The sequence below is a fragment of the Episyrphus balteatus genome, chromosome 4 (genome assembly GCF_945859705.1).
Source record: "Episyrphus balteatus chromosome 4, idEpiBalt1.1, whole genome shotgun sequence".
In the NCBI taxonomy this organism is placed as follows: domain Eukaryota; kingdom Metazoa; phylum Arthropoda; class Insecta; order Diptera; family Syrphidae; genus Episyrphus; species Episyrphus balteatus.
Window position 1 is genome coordinate 1,611,645 of NC_079137.1, and position 16,307 is coordinate 1,627,951.

The window sequence follows — 16,307 nt, forward strand, 5'->3', positions numbered from 1 at the left end:
CATACACTCACATACCCATATTGAAAAAAAAAACTTGCAAGGAAAACAAGATTGATTACTTAAATTATCAACATCAATTAGATATGCTATAAAATTTGATTGAGTTTTAATATAATCTGGTCTAGTGATTTTGAAAATTGCCAAAGTATGACAAATAACTTAAAATTAAAAATTGTTTTTCATCCATACAGTGATGAAAAAATAAAAAAAACAAGTGAGCGAAATAAATTTAAACCTAAACTACTTGAGGGTTTAAAGGTTAAGTTATGCAAATCTATTGGCAAGGGTTATCAGTGTGTGTTTAAAAGTCGTGATTATAGAAAACAAAAACAAAAAAAAAAAAAAACTGTGTTAATACCTCCACCCTCTGTATCTTTGTTGGTACTTGTTTACTCCAATTTTTATACTCGTGTGTTGTTTTGGCTGATTACACTTGTGCTATATTTTTTCTTATTATTTTTATTTTTTACTATTTTTATTTTTCTTCTCAATATACTGGAAGAATGTTCAAATTAATGTTAATTAATTTAACTACGTATAAAAGGTATAGTAGATTTATTTTTTTTTATTGTAATTGTGATAATCTTAAAAATAAATTCCAATATTACCAATGAATAACACAATTATATCGAATGAATGACATATCAATTAGGCTTTCGATAATAAAAAGAAGTTTTGATGACTTTCTTGCAATAAATTTGATTTCCGGATAACTGCGCACAAGGCAATTATTTTGAAGAAATTAAAAAAAAAAACTGGTTTGTAATGAAAATTTCTATTTTATGGAACTATCAACTTCTCATTGAACCTCTCGGTTAAAATTTTAGCATTTCTGAATGATTTGGACCACAAACAGTGTTTCCCAAGATTCAGTGTTTTTTTTTTTTTTTGGGTTGAAAAACAGGCCCCAGCAATACTGGTTAAAAAAGCTTTTCTACCTTTCGATTCATGTTAATCTTTGGATTCACTTGGCCAATTACGTCAAATTGGATATTAGTTTTGAAAAACTTCTCTTTTATGGCAAAAAATTGAGTTTCTGTTTATTTTTGGAAAAAATGAGGTCGTTTTTTATTTAAAAAAAAGTCGGTTTTGCTTTGGAACTATAGTCATTAATTTTGTAGCGTGTAGACAAGATGAGGGTCTTTGTCACTCCAAAGAGTTCTCAGTGTCATAAAAAAAAGTTTAACTTAGAAAGAAAATGGATAAGAAATATATCCGACAAGTGTCTCACCAAAGACATTGATCTATTAACGATTCCGTTCCAAAAGAGAGTTTACCTGAATCTAAGTTAATCGGAATTTTCAGAAAAAAAATGATTTTTTTTTTATTATTATTTTTCTTTCAGGTGGTAAATAAATTCTTGCAAAAGCATGACTTTGATCTGATATGCCGAGCTCATCAAGTCGTTGAAGACGGCTATGAATTCTTTGCCAAACGACAATTGGTCACTCTATTTTCGGCTCCCAATTACTGCGGTGAATTTGATAATGCGGGTAAGTGTTTTTAAATTCAATTTAATTAAAACAAAATTAATCAAATTTTACAGGCTCTTTTTTTAAAAAAATTCCATATCAAAAAGCAATATATAAACAAGCAATTTTTTTTTTTTTTTCTATACATTTTTTTTATTTTAATTTTCTGATGGGATCTCTCTTTCAAAAAAAAAACTTTTCCTGTTGTGACTGCCATACCATATGATAATACAAAACCAAAACAACCAGGTGCAATGATGTCCGTGGATGATACGCTGATGTGCTCTTTCCAGATATTGAAACCTGCAGATAAACGTAGATTTGTTTATCCTAACTTTGGTGGTTCGGGGCGACCAGTGACTCCACCACGTGGCGCAAATAATAAAAATAAAAAGAAATAAATTTATTATTACTACTATCTAATATATACCAATAATTTCTGTTTTAAGATATAAATGTTTTTTTTTTTTTTTTTTTTTTAATTAATTCTATATAAATATTTTTTCTCTGTTCTCTCGAAATGTCTTAAAAAAAAATGAAGAAAAAACACAAAGCATCAAATGTTTTTTTCTTAATATTCTGTCTGTGAGGTTATTATTTTTTTTGTCTAAATGTTTCAATTGATTCCGTTTTAGGTTATATTCATTTTTAGTAGAAATTTTAAGTAATACACAAGAACAAGCAACACCAAACACAAAATAATGTATTGTAAAACAAATAAGTTTTTTTTACATAATTTATACCTAAATGCAAGTTAGTTAACGACAAATGCAAATGTCATCGATGAATTCCATGATTCTCGGAGACCACAAGATTCACTTCTATAATGAATCTTTTTTGTTTGCACAATGAAATCCGTTTTGTCCTTTGTTTTGTCTCGTCTCCAAAAACAATAGCACGATATTATCTTGGTTCTTTGAAAGCGAGTGAATACATTTAATTGTTTTTTTTTTTTTATATGTATTTCCGTGTGGTTATTTCTTTCTCGAAAAAAAGAATGGTCTCCTGCAATAAGCTTCTTTTGCTGATTACTTTAAGCTTATTGGGTTGCTTACGTCTTGATGGGCCAGTATTTTCATTAAAATTGATGTTGTTGGCTTTAATCGGATGTGATTAATGATTGATATATGGCAAATTAATTATCGATTTAATGTGGTTTCAAATAGTAATCCATGTGAACTTTCAATAAGACAATAATTGATTCTAAGTATGGAATTTCCAATAAGTCAGCGTCTATATGTCAATCCTTGCAAAAAAAAAATCGGTTGTTTGTTAGTTTATATAAATAAAAAAATGGGATTATATGAAGTTCTTTCCATCTGTCCCTGTACCAGAATAATTCCCAATTGCCAGTTGTTGTTAAGATAATGACGTTTTCATAGATTTCATGTTTAAAATTCACTTAACATACATATTGTTGTGGAATTATAAAAAAAAACTATCAAATATACATCATTAAATCATTTCTATGAGAATATTTCATTCGCAGATGAGAAATGACTAAAATGGACTTATTCTTTCTTTTTTTATGAAGATGTTACGATCTCGACTTAAATCACAACTCTTCTATTTTACTTCATTCACAATCCTAAGGCTCCATTTGTAAAGTTTTCCGAGTTGACCTCACAAAGGCTCCCGGTTTTGAATTGTAACTAAGTATAGATGTCGATTCATTTATTTGTTCCAGGAGTTTTTAGGTATGCATTTCCTTAGCGATAGTCAATTATTCTATATGTGCTCAAGAATGCATTTTAAGCATTTAGGCTTCCCGTTTTTTTTTTTTTTGGCTTCTTATTTTATTTAATCAAACTTTGTTATTCCCGCTCTCTTGTGGGACATCTTCAATTAGTCGAAATTTTCGACAATTTAAGATTGAATGTTACATTCACGATTGATTTTAAATTAATACCTCGAACTGCTAAAAAAAGCTTTTATTTTTCCTAATGTAAAAATACTGTTAGCAGATGTATTGTTGTAATTGGGATTGGAATTTTCGAAAATGTTAAATCTTCCTATGACAAAAGAAAGAATGAATGAAAATACACATGTTAATTTGTGTTTGTTTTGTCTTAAAGCATGTAATTTGATTGCATGAACATTATTATTATTTTCACAGAATCAAATGAAGATTTTAGAAGAAGAAAATGTTAAGTGAAAAAATCAAAAAAAATATTCAAAGCTAATTAAGACGAGTCTAGAGAAAATATGATATGATGCAAATCTATGATTTCTTTAGCAGTTTCTTATAAATGTAAGGTCGCTGATTTCGAATCGACTCTAGTAGCTTGAGTTTTCAGGATGGAAGATATAACCTCAAAGTTTTAATATCCTTAAAACTAGAAGTAATACAAACAAAAAACTCATTTTGGAGAAAGTACACTTTCATCTTCTTTAGCCACTTCAAATATTATATATTTTAAACTTGCATGTTTCAGATATATTATTTTTCACAAATACACACTCAACACTAATATTTTGTTATTTAATATTGCAAATTTTTGAAAACAAATCGCGCTTAAAATTATGTTAAACACTTCAATAAAATATTAAAAATAAAAAAAAACTAGCAAATAAAATCAAAATTATTTCTTTTCCTAAGCTTTATCTTGCAATAAATATAATTATATTATGTATACACTTACACAGATTATATACACATCAAATATATTTTTTTATACATATTTTTGTTAGCTTAGTTATTGTTTTTTTTTTCTTAATTTTTTTTTCCATTTTAGGTTTTTATTATCTACTTCACAAAAAAAAAATTAATAAGACATTTTTTGTAATGAACGAAAAAAAGTATTGATAATAGTAATAATAAATTAAATATATATATAAATAATTATATATGTATAATGCAAAAAAAAAAAAAACAAGGATTCCAAATCCAATCAAAGTACATACAAAAAAATATATATATAATAATTTTAAAATGCACAGAGACACTCGTATGATTTTTGTATGTTGTGTGTAAAAGTTGAAAATTTTTAAACATTAAAAAAACATTTTTTTTCTTAACAATAAGCTGAATTTATTTTTCTTAATTGCGCCACAAGTTTTTATTACATTAAAAAAAAATACTTTAAAAAAATTCACATTTTATTTTATTGTTTTTAAATTTTGTTTCTTAAATTGCATTGCATATTTAAAATTAAATATAAAAAACATGTTCTTGCAATTTTAATAAACTTAAACAATATACAAAAAAAAAATAATTAAAAAAGTTTAAAATAAAATGTATGTGAACAAGTATAATAAACTAGTATCATGACCACCCCCGACCACCATAATAATTATTATTATATTATAAAATTAATTTTATTTTTGTTTTTTTTTTTTTTTTTTATTTTTTATTTTTCGTATCAAGAATATTGTAGTTATTTTTTTCTTTCCTTTTTTCCGAAAACAAATTTTCAAATAATATTTCTAATTTTTCGAATATAAACGAAAATATTTATTTAACAAGTTTCTTTTAAAATTTAAAAGTACTACTTTGTAGATGGAATTAAATGGAAAATTAAGGAAATCAAGTTTTTCATTTATTTACATTTACAGAGTGAATTGAAAAATTGATCTCGCGATTGCTAGCAATTTTTTTTTTATAAATCTTTTGTTTCGTTTCTCGTATATTTCTTTTCTCAAAGTCGAAGCTTTTATGAAAAATACAAAAATATAGACAAAAACACGCACTTTTTTTCTCTTCAAACATAGTTACACGCAAAACAAACAAATAAATCTCAAAACAAACAAAGCAACAAAATAAATTAAAAAAAAAAAATAAAAGAAACACAACACTATGTTTTTTAAAGCAATTTATATCGGTGATCAAAGTTTTCTTTTTATTTTAAGAATCAGTTTTAAGGTTTTTTTTCTAATTCAAATCAATTTTAATAATATTAAAAAAAAATATTAAGGATTCAAAAGAACTCTGTGACAGGGTAAGTTATTTGTTTTATTGAAATAAATAATTTAAATACAAAAATGCTTAGTTTTAATAATTGTGGTAGTAAATGTGTAAGCGTTTTTTTCTCTTTTTGTTTGTAAAAAAAGTAAAAACAACAACAATTATTAACAATTTAAGTCTAAATATATACTACATAAATATATAAAGCATATTATAAATAAATAACAATAAAAATATAATGAAGAATTTTATCACAAATTGCACAGTAGTAGTCTTTTGTCTCTTTATAAATTAAAAAAACATAAAATTATTATAGTTATACAGATTGAAAAAAAAAAATGAAACACTAATGAATGTTATGTAATTGTATATTTTAAGTTTAAAAAAATATATATTAGAATTTAAAAACACAAATGCAAGTAAAAAAAACTCATTTAAATCTTAGTTAACATATTTTTCTGTTTTTAATTTTAAATACTCATTGCATTTTTTCTCATAGTAAAAAATTTAATTAAAAAAAATCATTTTTCAACAATAAAACAACAGCATTGCATTCATTTTGCTTTACATAATTTTGCTTTAAGATGATAAACAACCAAAATTAATATAACCATCATTTTCTCATCTCATTTTAGAATAACTTTTTGTTCTTCAATTTTTTCAATAAATTGATGGTTAATTATAAAATAATTGAATAAAAATAAAAATTTCATTTATCATTTTGTACATTTATATAATATGTCAATCTAACACTAAACTAACTACAATTTTTTTCTTATAATAAAATTGTTTTTTTTTTTTTTTGGGCATTCGAGGCCCGTTTGCTGATTAAAATTTTGGCATTTAAGAATTTTGCTAACCATTTAACAAAGATTTTTATGGGATATACACATTTTGCGTCTAAGAAGGGTTTAACGGCATATAACTGATCAACTGATAAGTCCCCTGTCGTACGTGAGATGAAAGCATTTGTGTAGAGGTCACTTGAATTTTATTAGTTGAATTTTAAAAATTTGATTTTGGCATCAGCAAATGGGTTTTAATTATAGTTCGAGGGAAACTAGTTGCAGTGTATGAGTTACATACATAAAAAAAAGGTTTTTCGTTGAATACCTACTGGAACATTTTATATATTTTTAATTGTTATCAAAGAAACTTAATAACTTTCAAGGCCTTAAAGGGGATGAAGATTGACGCATTTAAATTTAACCACTTTGGTTTTAGCCGAAATTATTAGAGCCATTTCCGACATATCCAACTCGTTAGAGTCGTGTGATATGGCAGATTTCTTAAATCCTTCTTCAAGTCATATTTTAACTCGGTTTTATAGTTCTCTTCTACTTATTTATATCACACTAGTAATCCGCTGCCAGTGCGATTTGACTTAAGAATTCGATACCTTCCGATTTGAGTTTGTTAATTTCTGAGGCCAACTTAATGTTGATGCTCTGGCCTAGTAGTTCCAATTTAATTTATGAACTCGGGTTTATTTTTCTACCAGGCTAAACAAAGTACTCATACAGGGATATAATTTTTGAAAATTAAAAAAAAGCTTTTACCCTAGCCCAACATTTACATATACCTAATGAAAGTTAATAAATTAAGCTTCATTTTTATAACTAGCAAAATAAAAAACAATGATAGTTTTTAAGAAATTAATAACAAATAATTGAATAAAGTACAAAAATTACATAAAATCCAAAAAAAAAAAAACAAAAAGAAGAATTTGATCACCGATTGTTAAACAAAAAAAAAATAAAATATTTATACAACCTTAAACCAACAACATCAACAGCAAATTAAAAATAAACAGCTAAAACAATTTTATATATCTCGCGAATAACTAAATATTTTCGTGCAAATATTAGAATTAAATTTAACAGAAAAACAAAACAAAAAAAAATCAAAAAAACTAAATTTCCAAAACAAAAAATACAAAAAAATGAATTTGAACTAGAATTTTGTCGGCATAAATGAATCTATCTTATTATTTTTTTTTCATTTCTTTTAATATTTTAGTTTATTATTTTTTAGTAAATTGTTTTTTTTTTATAAAATTTATTTTTAAAGTATTTTTGACCTTAACTTAAAAAAAAAAAAAAAAAAAAAAAAAACAAAAATAAAATCAACGTAAGTTTCGTTCTCTAATAGAAAACTTTTTTTTTCTATCTTACAGGCAAAAAATAAATTTCAATCAATTTCTCTCTTCTCTTCATAATCATCCACATACAACAAAATATATAAAAAAAAAAAGAATTACTGAAATAATTTTTCAATTTAAACAGAAAACAAAACAAAATGAAAATTATTTAAATATTCAAGACGTAATAAAAAAAAAAACAACAGCAAATTAAATTAAATCAAACAACAAACATAAAATAGACCATGAAATTTATATTAATTATTAAAATAAACTTTTAAAAATGAACAAAAACAAAAAAAAATAAAAAAAAATCTTAATTAGATTGATATAACGTACTCTCCTTTTTTTCTAATTATTTTTTTAATTTCTTTTTTGATCAAAAAAAAAAAATATTAAATATTCCTCTACCTACTTGAATAAAATCAATTTCTTTTTTCTCAAGTTTCTTGTTGATCTTTCTTAAGAAATAAAAATCACCGACTTTTTTTTAAATTAATTTTTTTTCTTCCATAAAGTTCGTTATATTTAAAATGAAAACTAAATTAATAGAATTTTTTTTTAATTTTGACTAATTTATCTACACATAATGCTATATAAGATGTAACAGTGAAATGTAATATTTCTTTTTGCCATTGTTAAACTTAAATTCGATGTGAAATTAAATTAAACATTAAAAAAAAAAAATCATAAATATTTTGTACTGTATATTATCCCCTGCTTCCTCTGCTCTTTTCCCTGGCTCCCCCAATTTCCTTCGCTTAAACAAAACAAAACCAATTGATGAATAAATTGTGAATTGTTGTTTGTTTAATATAAAAAAATAAATAATTTATATATGATGATTAAGAAACGCCCCCATATACATATTACAAAAAATATTTAACAACAACAATTAGAAACAACTTAATAAAAAAAAAAACAACAAAAATACTTGTGTTTTCTTATATTTTCTTGCATTTATGATTATTATTTTTTTTTTATTATTATTATTTAATTTTCAGTTTGTATTTTCTCTCTTAAAAAAAAGTGAAATAAAAAATATTTTTATTTTGTTTTTTTACCTTTTTTGTGAATTAATTTTATGTTGATTCTATTTTTTGTTTCCTTCATAAAAAAAAATTATTAATTCTCGATCTTAAATATATTTACTAATAAAGAATAAAAATTATATTATGAATAATAAAAACTTTCTTGTTTCCTTTTTTTATGCCGATAAAATTCTATGTTTAAACAAAAATTAAATTATTACATGTTTTTCCTCCAACAAGAAAAACAAAAACAAATTTAATAATAATATTTGTAGACAATGTTTATTGTTATGTTTAGAAACAAAAAAAAAAATAATAGACAAATCCCTGTTTTTCTCGTCTTTCTCTCTGTCTCACTCATTATATCTCTTGTTCGCCTTCTTTTCTTTGTTCAAACAAAACACTGACATACACGACAAAACAAAACACAGCACACAACTCGTAACAGTTTTTTTTTGTATGTTTTTTTTTTTTATTGTAAGCGCATTCCATTTTGAGAATTTTGTGGTTCTGTGAAGTATTCACCCTTATTGCGATTTACAACTATCAATTTAGTTGATAAAAATAAATTATTACTAAAAGTTTTTTTTTGAATAGGGAATTATGCCCACTGTTATTAATTGAAATTTTATGGAAAAAGCATTTTATAGTTGACCAGTTTTCACATAAATTAGGTTTTAAAATACCATATTTTAGTATTTATCAATTTTCAATTGATAGTTGACAATCGCAATACAGATGATTAATTGTTTTAATTTTTTTTTTTCTTAGAAACAAAAAAATGTTCACAGCTTTATTTTGTTTCTTTTTTTCACATTCATATTTGAAATGAAAAATTTACAAAAAAAAAAAAAAAAAAACAAAAAAGAAGAAAACAAAAGAAATCAACGTTGGTAAAATTTAACAAACGATGTTTAAGGTCTCTCTCTGTTTCTTTTTTTTTTTTTCATACAAAACGTGTGGTCTCTCCATTCATTAATGTTTATAATAACTTTAAACTATACAAAAAAAAGACAAACAAAAAAAAGAAAAATGAGACAAAATAGTATACAAATAAAAGCTTAATACTGTTTTTTTTTGTTTGTTCTGATTAAAATGTGTAAATTAGGACAATTTTGTATGGAGGATGATAAAGATAACTCACGGTCGTCGGTCGCTGATATATTTGGAGTAGAAATTTGGAATCCTGGGGCCTGTATCAGAGTTGGACATCTTTAGCTCCATCAGTTACATCAACGGCTTTAAGCCTATTGGACTTCTCGACCATAAACTGCTGATTTTTGAGATCAAGGACCTAGTTGATGTGGCTGATGTAGTTTGTCTGAGACAGGCCCATAGTGTGGATATAAGGAATTTAAGTTTTTTTTCTTATTTTTTTATAATTTGATTATGCAAAGCAACATTTTTGAATAAGAATATAATAATGGTCAGCTTATATATCTACGAGTCATATAATATATGATTTTTTAGACAGTAAGTCCTTCGCAGAATATAAACTGATCACTTCTCTTTAAAAAAATATATAAAAAATAAACTTACCAACATACAAATTTAAAAAAAAAAATTTTAAATATCTAATTAGTAAGGAAATGCAAAACAAAAATTAACACAGAATAAAATATTATATACTATTGAATGTTCTTCTAAGGAAAGTAAAAAAAATTAAAAAAAAAAATATTTAAGATAAACTTGTTGTGTAAGACGAAAATGAATAAAACAAAAAACAAACAGAATAAGAAACAATTATTGATGACACTGAAAACAAACAAAAACAAATAAAAAGGAATACAAAATATATTTGGCCTACGAATAAAAATTATTGAATAAAGAGTTGTTCTATTTTTACTTTCATCGTTTATAAAAAAAAATCACTTTTAACATTTTCAAGTTTACCAATAAATCACACTTATACATTAACATGTTGCTTTACATTTTACTTCATTTTTAATTTATTTTTGTACAAATCCGTATCGGTATAACCTTTAAGAATGGACCAAGCTATTGAGCTATCATACGCAGAGTTAAATCTGTTTAGAAGATCAACATTCTGATTTTAAACATCTGCAACTTTTTGTTGAAAAGGGAAGGCATTTATTTATTTTTTTTTTTTTTTTAAGAGCACATGACTCACACATTTCAGCTCCGTAAGTACATTATTTTTTAATTATTTGATATTTGGTTGTAAAAGTTTTTTTCTTTTTTTAACTAATACATACACCACACAGTTTATTAATATATTTTGAACACCAAAATTTGCATTCATAGATATCTAACATTACTTGTATTTAAAACTAAAATCTATATTTTCTTTTGTTTTCTTCTTTAAACATAATTTTAAAAATATATGTATTTTTGTGTTGTTATGGATATGTACTCTTATGTCCATTAACATTTGTTCCTACAGAATAGATTGAATTGGACGAGTTAGGGAGAAACGTTTTTGGTGGTTATGTCGGGGGTAGACAAAATTTGAGTCTTTCAGAATCAACATGAGTTAGTGTTGAAAAATACAATAGTCGCGTTCCTTTGGAGTAAGTAGAGTATCAGTCAAGAAAAATTTAAGGAAATAGTTTTTCATGAAACTTTCAAAAATAAACAAAGCAAATTTGATCTTGTTTTGGAAGGAAAACTTTTCGGTGGCTTAGATACTTTCACCTAATGAAATGTTCCACTGTGATGAATTGTCTTTTGATGGGATGTGTATGATGACTTGTCTTATGATTAGCTGTACATTGATGAGTTGATTTAGAACTGTATACCACCTCCAAAGAAACGTGGCTATTGTATGCAATTATTACCCTTTTTGGGCTTAACATTTGTATTAAATTTTACAATTTGCACATTCGTATCATAGATTAGCTACGGATCTCAATTAAACAATCATAAAATCTGTTCCTATTGGAAATTTTCATGCAAATTGTAGTTACGAACGGATTCTGATTGTTTTTTTTTTGTTTTCTTTCATTTCGGATTTTCAGCTATAAATCTACCATACGAATGGGATTTTTGGTAAGGCCGACTAGGTACAAAAGAAAGAATTTTCACTGAGCCTCGTTGTAAGTGGTTTGAAAGAGCTCTTTGAATTTTTCTGTTTTTCTTTAATGGCGGAGTATAAATGAGCTTTAGGTCATTTAGAAGTTCTTCCAATGCATTTAAGCTTTCTGTTGTTTTCTATGCCTATGTTGTCTGACAGAAAAAAAATGTTTCGAAACCAGAGTTAATCCGAGCCTGTTGAAAGGTTAACACATATGGGTTAATAAGTTTGCTTGGGGTAATGTAGTGTATAATGTCATAAAAAAAAAACAAACTCAAATCAAAATTAACGAAATGAAAACTGTTGATATAATTGAAAAAAAAAAAAAAAAAATTTTAAACAATTATAAGAAAAATACCTACACAATAAAAATATAAAAAGAAAAGCGCAAATGATTGATAATAATCAAAACAATTTTTTTTTCTTGTAAAATTTTTTGAAAAAATACAAGATTTTTAAACATCGCTTGTTTTTTGCCAACAAATTTCTATTTTTTTTTTTATTTTTTAATAGAAATTATATTGACTTACAAAAATACATAAATATTATAAAAAAAATGTTAAGAAAAAAAAAAAAAAACAAAACAAAAATGTGAACAATAAATATTTTTTTTGAGAAAAAACTGATATTATTTTTAATTTAGTTTATTTCAATTAAGTTAATCTCAATGGTAATCGAAATTCTTTAACAAAAATATAAAAGAAACAAAAATGCGAGATAGAAGTGATGATAAGCAGTTTGGTTTTTGTTTTATAGCCGATGATCTTTTTTTGCCACTTCTACATTTTGGTGGACATGTTCTTTTGTTGTTTTTAGAGGTTTACTTTTTACAAAGACCAATAAAATTGTTCAAAAAACAAGTCAGGAAAAAAATCAGCAAAACCTTAATTTAGGTAATTAACGTTTTGTTAATTTTTTTATTAGATTTTATGAAATTATGTAACGGTTTTTCTGTTTAACTTGATTTCTTTTTTTTTTTTTTGTTTTTTGGAAAAAAGGAAAAACCTAGTATTGATTTACATTATTTTTTTAAAAAATAATTCTTTCAAATTACACAATGAATCTTTTTTAACTAAGTCATCATATATTTCTGTTCTGTTTTACAATTTTCTATGTACAATCAAAAATCATAAATAAATAAAAAAATACATACAGAAATCAGAAGAAACTGAAATTCGATAGACGATACGAAAGAAAATGATCGTGTCAAACAACTGAACAAAGAAGAAATTAGACAAAATAAAAACGAAAAGAAAAATATGAAGAAAAATAAAAATAATAATTCAAATAACAGCGGAAGTGGTGGTGGCAATAATAATAGCAACAGTAATGGCAGCAGTAATGGAAGCAGTAATAACAGCAACAACAAAAGTAACAACAAAAACAACACCAACAACAAATCTACAAAGAGCAAAAATAAATGTGCATTTCTACATTATTTCCTTCCAACATGCAAAAATTAACAAAAATTACAAATATATATTAAATCAATATTTAATAGAACTTTCTATATATGATATAAATAAATAAATAAATATAAATTATAAGTTTATAAAAAATCATGTTATAATATAAAAATTGTAACAAGTATTTAATGATAAGAGTTTATATAAATTTATATTATTTCATGACAAACTGTTACTTAATGATAAAAAAAAAATATCTAAAATTAGAAAAAAAAACATTGTTTGAAACAATCAAAATTAAAAAGCATTTATTAGCATAATTGTAACATTTTGTGTTGAATTGCTTTGCAAAACTTAATAATGTGTAATAAAATCAGTTCTATCACGAATTTAATCTCAATCGAATGAACTCCATCATAAAAGCCAATTCTGCTATCCGATTTGATGCAAATATTTCGATTAGAGTTTCTAATTGCTTCAGTTTGGTTAGATTGGGATAGCAGAATATAGCTCTTTTTTCTCCGAATGCTTAGCATGATTTTGATTGCGATTAAATGTGTGGCTAGGATTAGTGGTAATTTCCGTCATTAGTTTTAAACTTATATGTATTATTTAAATATTTCATTGAAATACTTAATAAGATGTTTAAATTTAAAGGCAAATCAAAATCAAAAAACCCTGTAGTATTTTAGAAAGTTAAAACCTAACAAATTGTATTTATGGTATAAAGCCTTTGCTACTCTACGTTTTCAAATAGGTTTATCTCTGTCGCTTTATGCATAACAAACAAAAATATTTTAATTCTTGAAAACTGAGCAGGTCCCTCAGCTTCAGCCCTAAAAAACGAATTCATGTTTCGAAGACTGCGATTCCGTACGTATAATCTCGGAAATTTCCGAATCTGCCAAAGTCAATATTTGATGAAGCTGATAGAAACAAATAGCAAAGTTGATTATTTTGCATTCTTTTTTCAAAAACAAAATTCAAACACATAAAATGTTTTTTCTTTAAGCCTAGTACGCAGATCGAGATAAATTTTTCCAAATCGGAATTTTCCGAATATGCCAAAGTCAAGATTTGACAAAAAAAAAATTCAAACAAAAATGTTTTTGTTTAAGCCTATTCTCTCCTAAATTTAGCCGAGCTTAAACCTCGGTCAAGTTTAGTTTTTATTTGTTCATGTCGTTATAATTTTTTTCGATCTCAATATTTTATAGGGAATTTGTATATGAAATTGACGTAGAATTTCCCGAAGAATTCGAATATTGTATTCAAAATTTTTACAAAATATACATATATTGTCACCATTGTAAAGAGACTGTTTTGCGAACACTTTTTTGAAAAATCGTTAATTTTTTAATTTAAAAAAAAAATTAAAAGTTCTGCCAAATTATGCGCAGCTCGTCCAGCTAAAAAGAAAACAGAAAAATAAATGGGCTGAAACTAGCGTGATCTGCTGACTAGGAACTACAATGAAGTCAATAAAAAGAAAAGTTAAGTCTGATTCTAAAATTTTTAAATTTTTATTTTATTTAGGTATATGTTTCACACTTCAGAAAAAAATTCTATTATTTATATTCTTAAACGAATCTTGTGTTTACAGGATTTTTTTTAATTTGCTTGACTTATCCACTGAAAAAACTCTATCATTTTTAAATTGATAGTTTCATTGATGTCATGAAATTATTTTTATTCTATAAGAAGAAATAAATAAATATCTATATATTTAAATCTCAAGACATACTTTTCTTGTACAAAATCACATATTTCTATATAAAAAAAAATATTAAAAAAAAAACTATGTAAAAGGTTCTTTTTTGTGCACAAATCAGTAATAAATTAATTACAATAAGAAAAAAACATATATTTATAATCGTAGTAATTTGATTCATCATTTGCGCTTTGTCATTTTAGTATTTAGAGAAAAATGTCCAATATTTTCTTGTTGTAGATGTAATTATTGTTTTTTTTTTTTAACATGTATGTATGTTACTACAAATATGTGGTAAACTTGTTGTGTGTTAAAAGTTAACAGGTGATTGGAAAACTCTCTTCGAGGCTAACAACAATATATTAAAATAACTCTCGTAGAGTTTTCAAGTGGAGAGAATACAACAATAAATTAAAGAAAAAATAACCAAACATTTATGGATTTTAACTTGAATACAATTTTTTTTTGTACATAAAAATTAATAAAATATAAATATATATATATAAACCAATTGTTGTGTTTTGTGTCTTATAATGGCCGGGTTCAGTCTGGCCACCTGAACTTAAGTTCAGAATTTAAGAGATACTAGTTGATCAGAATGTCACCTTACTTCTCATTACATCGGGCCAATATAAACCTCTATTCAGGTCGTCTGCATTGAACCCGGCCAATTTAAAAGTTATTTGCAACCACCTCGAGGTTCTTAAATGTCCCACATTAAATACAAATGAAAGGAATTTCTAGCTTGGAAAATTTATGTGAAAATAATGCCCCAAAAGGTACCTATATTATAATCAACCTTAGCGAGATAGCCGTCGGGAAGGATCTCATACGATTCATGCTTCGAGATGTGCTTTCGAAAAGCAATAAATTTCTCGGTCCTAGTGAGATACCCGTTGTTTCTGCGTTTTATACAAATCATGCTCTCCAATTCGTCTGAAAGTGGATACATTTTATAAATGGCTCGATTTCCGTGTTTTTAAATTAAAAGAGGATGGGTAAGCATCGGAAACTACTCATTTAGAATTCAGAAACTTGAATACAGTGGAATCTCGCTAACTTGAACACATACGAAACCAGGCCTGTTCAAGTTATTGGATTGTTAAAGTTACTGGAAGATATAAAAAAGTCTTCGTTTTGTATGAATTCAATTTGTTATTATAAATTAATGTAAATGACACAACACGATTACAAAAGTAGTATCCTATATTGAGGAAATTCAAACTTCTGTTGAAATACAATTTATTTGTTCAACTTAAAGAGCTTCGAATATTTAAAATATTCAACTTATAGCGTCAGCAATAAAAAAGTTCAGCAAAATAGGATGTTCAAGTTATTGGATTGTTCATGTTGTTATGGTATGTTCAAGTTAGCGAAAGTCTACTGTAACTTTTTTTTTAGTCGGACGAGTGATTAACGATTTTTCCCCAAACCATTTAGACCGGGCGGCCACTGCAGAAACGCTCAACTCATCGAGCTAAAGAAAATTTCAAATTGGAAGTGAAAGAGGGCTATTAGTAGTTACGAAAACCACAGGTCTTCCCGTCCGCACCCTGGCACGATTGGCGTGGTAAAGTGCATTGTGCATCTCATAGAACAAGAAGACAAA

At 25.4% G+C, this 16,307-nt stretch overlaps 1 protein-coding gene across 3 annotated transcripts in view; it reads left to right on the forward strand.

Annotated features, from left to right (window-relative positions):
• The window catches only part of LOC129917685 (serine/threonine-protein phosphatase alpha-1 isoform), a 32,254-nt gene extending 19,201 nt beyond the window's left edge, over nucleotides 1-13,053 (forward strand). Inside the window, exons 6-8 of one of the 3 annotated variants that reach the window (XM_055997735.1) lie at nucleotides 1,346-1,493; nucleotides 1,722-1,787; nucleotides 12,737-13,053. In XM_055997735.1, the coding sequence (XP_055853710.1) occupies nucleotides 1,346-1,493; nucleotides 1,722-1,787; nucleotides 12,737-12,753 (231 nt within the window). In that variant the 3' untranslated portion in view covers nucleotides 12,754-13,053. Of the gene's footprint in view, nucleotides 1-1,345; nucleotides 1,494-1,721; nucleotides 2,248-7,552; nucleotides 7,676-12,736 lie in introns of those variants that run through there. The other 2 variants (XM_055997737.1, XM_055997734.1) reach the window with 2 other exon arrangements.
• Nucleotides 13,054-16,307: the final 3,254 nt, after the last annotated feature.